This window comes from Homarus americanus, unplaced genomic scaffold, assembly GCF_018991925.1.
Source record: "Homarus americanus isolate GMGI-L3 unplaced genomic scaffold, GMGI_Hamer_2.0 scaffold40856, whole genome shotgun sequence".
Taxonomy (NCBI): domain Eukaryota; kingdom Metazoa; phylum Arthropoda; class Malacostraca; order Decapoda; family Nephropidae; genus Homarus; species Homarus americanus.
Window position 1 is genome coordinate 4,991,328 of NW_024734615.1, and position 9,159 is coordinate 5,000,486.

At 35.2% G+C, this 9,159-nt stretch overlaps 1 protein-coding gene across 2 annotated transcripts in view; it reads right to left on the reverse strand.

The window, feature by feature from the left end:
- LOC121870389 (golgin subfamily A member 2-like) overlaps positions 1 to 9,159 on the reverse strand; it is a 69,298-nt gene that overhangs the window by 34,838 nt on the left and 25,301 nt on the right. For both annotated transcript variants that reach the window (XM_042372212.1, XM_042372211.1), the window contains exons 9-11: positions 2,929 to 3,129; positions 1,243 to 1,461; positions 599 to 705 (exon numbers count right to left, since the gene is read on the reverse strand). In XM_042372212.1, coding sequence (XP_042228146.1) covers positions 599 to 705; positions 1,243 to 1,461; positions 2,929 to 3,129 — 527 coding nt within the window. The remainder of the gene's footprint in view (positions 1 to 598; positions 706 to 1,242; positions 1,462 to 2,928; positions 3,130 to 9,159) is intronic.

A 9,159-nucleotide genomic window follows, 5' to 3' on the forward strand; every position in this document is an offset into this window, starting at 1 on the left:
AACGATTTCTTGGTCAAAAAATCGGGGTCGACCTATATACGAAGGGGGGTTATAGACGAGTATATACGGTAGTCAATATTATGTGCAGCCACTGCATACACCAATAAAATTAAATAAATTCATGTAAATGATTCAGCAGAAGACAGCAACTAAAACAGGTGTGCCAGTACACCTGTGGCACGATACAGCAAAAGTTGTGTCAAAGATGTTAATTCACTGGTGGAGCCAAAATGCACAGTTTTGTTTTTGGAGTAAAGATGATAAAGATGAAGTTATAGAGGACTTTCCTGTGTCATGGGTTGAACCATTCATTCTCGAATAAATATTCACCTACTGTATACTGAAGAGGACAGCAAGTCACACAAAACAATGCAGGGAACTAGCAGCATAGGTTTCATCTAATGAAACCAAAATTATTCTAAACAAGAAACAGAAATAAGTAAAAAGAAAAAATCAATACGAACAAGCATGCATATATTGATGTGGTATTAAAATAGTGATAAAGGAGAGTACAGAAGGTGGTCTGGTACACCCATGTATTGCGAGACTGAAAGGCACTTGAAGAAATTCTATGGGTTACATTACAGAGGACTCTTACCTCATGTTGGTCATATCCTCATTTAAAGTTGCAATCTCTTGGTTTAGTGCTTTCCTCACATGCAATTCTTTTTCCAACTTTTCTGTGAGCTCCAACTTCTTATTGCTCTGAAAACATATCACAATTTATATAAACATTATATATAACATGCTATATTCATTGTACAGTAATTCATCAAGAAGCTCAAAAATGAATCAGTCGGAATACAATAAAAAAAGGGTAGAAAAAACAGTGACAAACTGAAAAACAAATAAGGTTTCTACAGCAGTTGTAATATCTGTGAATATTTAAAGAATATGCTGCCAAATGACAGAAGAACAACTGGATTTAAGCAAGAATGAGAGAAAGAATTAACTCAAATCTTTTATTTGTTGAGCATATCAGTGTTACTGACATATGTTGTTAGGTTGTGTAAAGAGACAGGGATAAATCAGATGGTTAGAATACTGTATCTTGGGGCCTCACTGAAGAAAATAAACATCATAGAAGAACACATTACACCAATTGTAGCAAATGAAGGGTGAGTCTGCTGTTCTTAATGGCAGTCACCTTGTCCTTGACCAAGAAAGAACTTGCTATTGAAGAAAAGTAATAAAAAAAAATCAGTATCAGGATACTTAGAAACTGGAATTTATGCCACTTACCATTATAATGAAGCCACTCTGTAATTCTTCCAACTGCTCCTTTAGCTGTTTGTTTTGTGAGAGGGCACGGGCAGCAGCAACTTTATCACTCTGCATTGCAGCAAGCAGCTGAGATGTGTCAACCTCTTCTGTCTTGCTTCTCTCTATCTGCATCTCAAGTTCTTCCACATTACAAGACAGCTGATCAACCAGTTTTGAAAGCTGGCTGTTGTCATTAGTCTACAAAATGAAAATAAAATATAAACAAATGCATTATATGGGCACCAAAAATATATCTAAAGAAGATTAATACCCAATTTAAAACAAAATTAAACTGTCATAATTCTGATTAAATAGGATCATGAAAAACAAGTTTTACCTTGAGATTTATTATACTGGAAAGAAATACAGCTCCTACCCCGACTTACGGCCTACTCGACTTACGACCACCCGCACTTACGACCTGCCTCAGTCGTACCAAAATTTTTTCAAATTACGTATTTTCAAATCCCAACGTCAGTGATTGCGCTGTGTACTGACAAAATTTTCGTTTGTAATTCACTTTAAAATGGCTGGCAAGCTTAAAAGTGAGAGTTTTGTGGTACTGAGAAGAAAAAAAGACACCCATTTTAGATTTCTATGTATTATTTTCCCATTTTCGATTTACGACCTGAATTTGGGTCCCTAACCCCGTCGCAAGTCGGGGAGGAGCTGTATTCACATCTGTAAATACAAACCTGAAAATATAGTTTCAATCTGTTCTTTTATCTATAGTATGTTAGACATTAGCTTCCCTCTGGACTTGAGGGGTGGCCACATATAGACTTTCCTTAAAACATAACCATACCTTCAAGTACTAAAGACTAAAGCTAAATATTCATTTACAGAAGAATTTTTCATCACATTTTAACTATCACATACAAATTGCATGAGAAGAAGGGTTACCTTAGCAAGCATATATACAAGGGAAAGTACAAAATAATATCAACTAAGAAAATAAGAAACATTTGGTAAACAACATAAAATCAAGAAATATTAGCATTCATGAAAAGACCATTGTGGAATTGGAGGACCTGCAGGTGATGTGGCATGAATACAGACACCAGGCAGCCATTGATATGTTGGTAGAAAATTTAGGAAACTACTGTTAATAAAAGTGCAATTTTTCAGGTACTTATGGTCAAATCTGGTTGAAAATGCACTTTTATCATATTACATTGTCTGGGAGTGAAGGATCAGTGTGCAATAAAAAAAAAAAAAGAGTGCTATTACAAGGAATACCTTTCTTTACAACACAAATGTGCAATAAGAAGAGTGAGCAGTGGGGTACGAGGATGTTAGGGTAAGACAAAATTTATAACGAAATGACATCCATCCAGATGAATAGAAATTCTACAATAAAAGGATATTGATACAAGGAAAAATGGATGTTAAAAGGAGTCTCAATAAAAAATGAAATACTGTACCGTATAAGAGTAAGGAAAAGGTAAAGAAAGGGTCAAGAAAGAAGCATGTTGGTCAGTGGTGCTACCATGGAGAAGATATCAAGTTTCCTTCACATTGTGCGTGTAGTAATCTCTGAAAGGATTACCCAATTGGATGGCAATGTATACCCAGTAGTATGTTAGATATAAATGATTAATTAGAAAAGTAAGCTAAGAGACCGTTAATAAAATCAACTGCTAATAAAATAAAAGTGCTTCATACCAAAGCAGCATTCTGTTCTTTCAATTGAAGCTTCTCTTCCTGTAAGGTTGTGATGGTGTGGTTCAAATTCTCTCTCTGTGCTGTTATTTCCTCTTGGCTTACACTAGGTGAAGGAATGTTTTGTGCTGCAGCCTCAAGTTTAGCTTTTGTGACTTCAAGGCCCTCTGTTAATACTTCTTTTTCCGCCATCAACTGTTTCATCTAAAAAAAAAAAAAAACTTTGACAGAATATAATCTAAGGAACACGTTTCAAGTTAACAAGTAAAATACAGTAGAATAATAGCTCGAGCACGCGTGCACGCACACACACACCATATTATATCTATACAGGGGATCCCCAACTTACGAACACCCGCCGATACAAACAAGGTCCCATAAGGTCAATTATTTTAAGATTCCGACTTAGGTACAACTGGTTCGTAGTACAGTACTGTATTAACATACGAGAACTAGTTTGCCTGGTGTAGCAGCAAGGCGAAGCGGCAGGTGGGGAGTAATGCGTCACCCAGCCACACATCTTGAGAGAGCATCAGTACGCCTTATCCTCACCTCAGTAATGTGTGTGATCAAGTCCAACTGTTGGTTTTTTTTTGCTTACTAACTCTATTTTTCTGCCCTCATCATGGCTCCCAAATGCAAACCTGATGAAAGTGATAGTAGTGCATCCAAGAAAAGGAAAACAATTACAATGGAAGTAAAGGTTCATGTAATTAAACGTTTTGAAAAAGGCGAAACACCCTCGGTCATTGGTAGCGTTGGGCTTCAATTGGTCAACAATCGGAACAATTTTGAAAGACAAATACAAAATTCTTGAACGTGTAAAAGGATCTACACCAATGCACTCAACTGTGATAACAAAACAAAAAACTGGTTTGTTAATTGAATTGGAAAGATTTTTAGTGATATGGTTGGAAGCTCAGCCAACCCCAGGTTTCAATGCTAGTGTTAAAACTTTATTTCTTACTTTCCTTTACTGTATTTTGTCATTCAATTTCTTCTTTTCTCTTAAGTTAAGTGATTTGAGATGTATAAAAGACTTAGGCTATGATATAGTGCACATAGGGTATGTGTTCCGATGTACATTTCCAACTTAAGAACGTCCTCAGGAACAGAACTCGTTCATAATCCGGGGACACCCTGTATACAGTAGAATCTCGATAAATTTGGCTAATGGATAAGTTGACAGTTCTGGGCAAATACAATAAATACACTCTGCTACGTTCGTAGAGTGATACGGTATACAGGTAGTCCCCGACTTACGACTGCTTGGACTTACGACCGTCGGGACTTACGACCGCCGCAGTTGTGACCATTTTTTTTTTCCAAATGACGCACACATTTTCTATACCGAAACGTTTCCAGTTAATGTAGTCTCCATGTATAATTAGAAAATTATCAGGGCCCCATGTGCATTCAGCTGACTACATTAAATGTAAGTGCTCAGTCACACTGTATCCATCCTCATTATTTATTACTTTCACTGTACTGTATCCATTCCTCATTATTTATTACTTTTACTGTACTGTATTTCATTGTAGATTTTTTATTTAATTTTTTTTTTTTTTATCATCTATGTCGGACTTAGTACGACCATTCGGACTTACAACCTGGATTTGGGTCCCTAACCCCGTCGTAAATCGGGGTCTAGCTGTATATAATTTGTAATAAAGTTTAAAGTCCTGCTATAATAGTAGAGATAAGTTTATTTCTCTAGAGACAGGGCCACCATTTTCAATGACGTCACTAGTTTAAAACTCATCGCTGCAGTCGGAGGTAGTAGAAAGGGTGGCCTCTTCAGACCCCAAATGCCACTTTCAGGTAAGTTTTACGAGTGTATTTTTATGGTCTAAGTCAGGGGTTCCCAACCTGTGGGTTGCGACCCCCGGAGGGTTGGCTGGGGGGTTGAGAAGCCTTGGGAGAACAGATTGGATGTCGAGGATGAAATGAGATTGGCTCTTACAAACACCCCGCCACGAATTCCAAGACTCGCTGCTCAGATGCAACCCCAACCATCCACCTAACTAGGTTGGAGAGATGATGTAATTTATGTTTATGATAACAAAATAAAATAATACAGTGATTGATGAATTAATGATTGTTTTCTCTTTCTTCCCCTTCCCTTCTCAGAAAAATTTTTAAAACTGAAATGGCTGATGGCAGGGGAGTCAAGTGTGTTTCGAGGTTTTGAGAAAGGGGTCGCGAGCACAAAAAGGTTGGGTGCATCCACAGTGATTTACTTGCGCATATATATATATATATATATATATATATATATATATATATATATATATATATATATATATATATATATATATATATATATATATATATATATATACACACACACACACCTAGACCCCGACTTACGACCGTCGGGACTTACGACCGCCTCAGATATAGATTAAAAAAAAAAAATTTTTAAATGACACACGCATTTTCTATACCGAAACGTTTCCAGTTAATGTAGTCTCCATGTATAATTAGAAAATTATGGGGGCCCCATGTGCATTCAGCTGACTACATTAAAGGTTAAGTGCTCAGTCACACTGTATCCATTCCTTATTATTTATTACTTTCACTGTACTGTATCCATTCATCATTATTCATTACTTTTACTGTACTGTATTTCATTGTAGATTTTTTATTAAATTTTTTTTTTTTTTTTTTTTTTTTGTTATCTATGTTTGACCACACCGGATTAGTCCCAACCCCGTCGTAGGCTCAGGTATATATATATATATATATATATATATATATATATATATATATATATATATATATATATATATATATATATATATATATATATATATATATACACACACAGTTGTACCCCACTTAACGCGGTCAATTGAACCCAGAGGGTCCCGCGTTAAGTGAAATCCGCGTTAAGTGAACAACAGAACATATGGGATTAATTCCAATAGAAACCGGCCCGACCCCCAAACTCCAGTTTTTGAAGGCACATACCTATGTTGTAGTAAAAATAACATCTTAATTTTATGATGGTACATGCACACAATTAATACTTAAGAGAAATAGAGAAATACAGTCGCCAAGTTAATGTCCATTCAAATAATGGACTCAACTCCCTCCCCCTCTTCTCACACTACACTCACTGGCTCTTCCCTCTCAGAGAAATTTTTTGGGGAAAACCACTAAATTTTAATAAATAATACCTCAAACTAAAGTTAGGATAATACAATTGACATTGCTGGATTCCTTGTAAGACCAGGAATATTTTGAATATAAATGTCATATATTTTGCACAAAAGATAACATAGTTACCTAGAGAAAAATTTGTATCTAAAAATTGTATGTTTAATGCAAAATATATGATGTTTATATTCAAAATGATCACCAAATTATAAGAATTCCAGCAATGTAAATTATATTCTGACTGGGTAATTTGTATGAATTTTATGAGCTAAAACAAATATCTTCAGTTAATAAAAAAAAAAATAATTCTTCACAGGGTAACAGATGATCGGTTGGTCCCTCCCTCCCCCCCACCCCCCACCAACCGTCCCAAGGAGATGTGTGGGATAACCACTAAATTTTAATAAATAATACCTCAAACTAAAGTTAGGATAATATAATTGACATTGCTGGATTCCTTGTAAGACCAGGAATATTTTGAATATAAGTGTCATATATTTTGCACAAAAGATAACATAGTTACCTAGAGAAAAAATTTTATCTAAAAATTGTATGTTTAATGCAAAATATATGATGTTTATATTCAAAATGATCACCAAATTATAAGAATTCCAGCAATGTAAATTATATTCTGGCCAGGTAATTTGTATAAATTTTATGAGCTAAAACAGGCAGTCAGGCAGGGTGGCGGGTGGGGCAAATCTAAAAATAGCGTCTCAGCCGGACACTCACCGCGTATATGTGGAAAAAAAAAACTGTGTTAAGTGAAAGTTCACTATGCAGGCACTGCATATGATAAACAAGTATGAAACCACGCTATATATATATATATATATATATATATATATATATATATATATATATATATATATATATATATATATATATATATATATATATATATATATATATATATATGTAATATCCAGAAATTTCAGAGTAATTTCAAATGCCCCGCCATGAGTGATACTGAGCGTTCAAGGTCATCTGAGGGGAGGGAGCGCTGCCTGCTCGTAGCGAGAGATTGCGGAACTAGGCCTATATGATATTAAATGTGATTTACCGAATTAATAATGATGCGATTCATGAAGTTAAGGGACTATTATTGAATTTGAAATTATTATAGATCGCTTAGCAGTCTGAATAATGTTACGGGTGTCCCAAGGAGTTATTAGTTAGGCGGTAAATATATCACGTAGGACCAAGCTAACGCCGTGGGGAGACGCGACGCTGGCTAGGCCCAGTCCCGGAGAGCATTCACACAGACAAGACGTTCCGCGCGTCCATCAGAAATAGTCACGTGGCCTAGTCACCTGTGCTGCGCTATTGCAGTATAACAAGTAAGTCTCATTCGATCTCAGACAGGGTTAGATAGGGCAGTGATAAAGTAAACTAGAGCTAACAGTGAGTTCATTTCAGGGTTTCCGTCAGAACCCACTTGATTGGAGTTGACCGGAGTTGATTGGAGTTGACCGGAGTTGATTGGAGTTGACCGGAGTTGACTGCGAGAGATTGACTGCCGTTTGAGACTGCCGTTGATGATTGAGGGTGGCGATTGTCGCCATTGGACCGACCAGTAGGCCTGTCATTGCTTAGCTGGGTAGCAAAGGATCTCTTGAGGAACGAAAGTGCTCCCGGCTAACTAAAAACGACACGTGACCAGCATCAGCAGGGTGATCAGTTCTACCACCCGTGCACACAACCCCACATAGTCCCGAGCAGTTAGTGAAACCCTCTTGCTAACGGGAAGCTAAAGTTTCTCTCAACTGTACAAGGTCTGATTGGCTCACTCCCTTCCGCTTTATGGACGCACTGGGAGTACACTGAGGCTATCTGAGTAAACTAATGGTCACACACTGAGACCGTGAGTCTAGGTCTCTAGGAGATACCTAGAGGAACATTTTCCCTCCCTTATTACGGGTGTAGTTAACACCATTCCTCAGTGACTGATATTATTTTGTTGAAAGCCCTTAAGGCCTATTCATTGTAGAGTATTTAATTTCTTATATTTTATTACCATTCCTCAGTGACTGATATTATTTTGTTGAAAACCCTTAAGGCCTATTCATTGTGGAGTATTTAATTTCTTATTTTTTAGTACCATTTCCTAATTGACTGATATTATTTTGTGAAAGCCCTTAAGGCCTGTTCATGTGTGCAATTAACATTTCTTAATACTTCAAATTTATTGTTGCCTGTGTTTCTAATAATTTCTATGTCATTTATAACTTTTATTCCCCAGAGTAGTGTTTTAAGTTTAAGTTAAGAGGTGAGCATATTGGTGTACCATTATTTGATTGTGTTTGTAGTGTTGGAGGGAATATAAGTGTCTAAATTTTACAGTGTCTCATTCATCCCAGTCACAGACGCTATCCTTCCACGGGTCACGGACAATTCATTTTGTGTAGTAGATTTAAGTGTTCTTGTGCTGGTTCGGGATTTTTCTCAAAGGGGCGCTTCCACTGCCATTACCATCTATTAATTTTTAATAAACCCCAAGTCAAGTGAGAAATTAAAGTCCAGCAAATTCCGACCGGTTACATATATATATATATATATATATATATATATATATATATATATATATATATATATATATATATATATATATATATATATATATATATATATATATATATATATATATATATATATATATATATATATATATATATATATATATATATATATATATATATATATATACCGTATATATAAATATGTTTGTGTAATAAATGTATGTAGTAAGTACGTAATATTTTTTCACTCAAATCCTAATGAAACACTACTGGAGAACATTCCTTTGTCGCAAAACAGGTTTATAAATTAAAGAAAATAATTACAGTGTGTTTAATATATTACAGTATATTATAAATAAATTAATAAACAAATAATGTAGGGGTAGATAACAAGGCTATTTATAGCCCGTCTTTGTGTCTGAAGTGGCCAGTACCCTAATGCACCATAAATAATTCATTGAACATTCAATTTTTGTACATAGTATATATATATATATATATATATATATATATATATATATATATATATATATATATATATATATATATATAT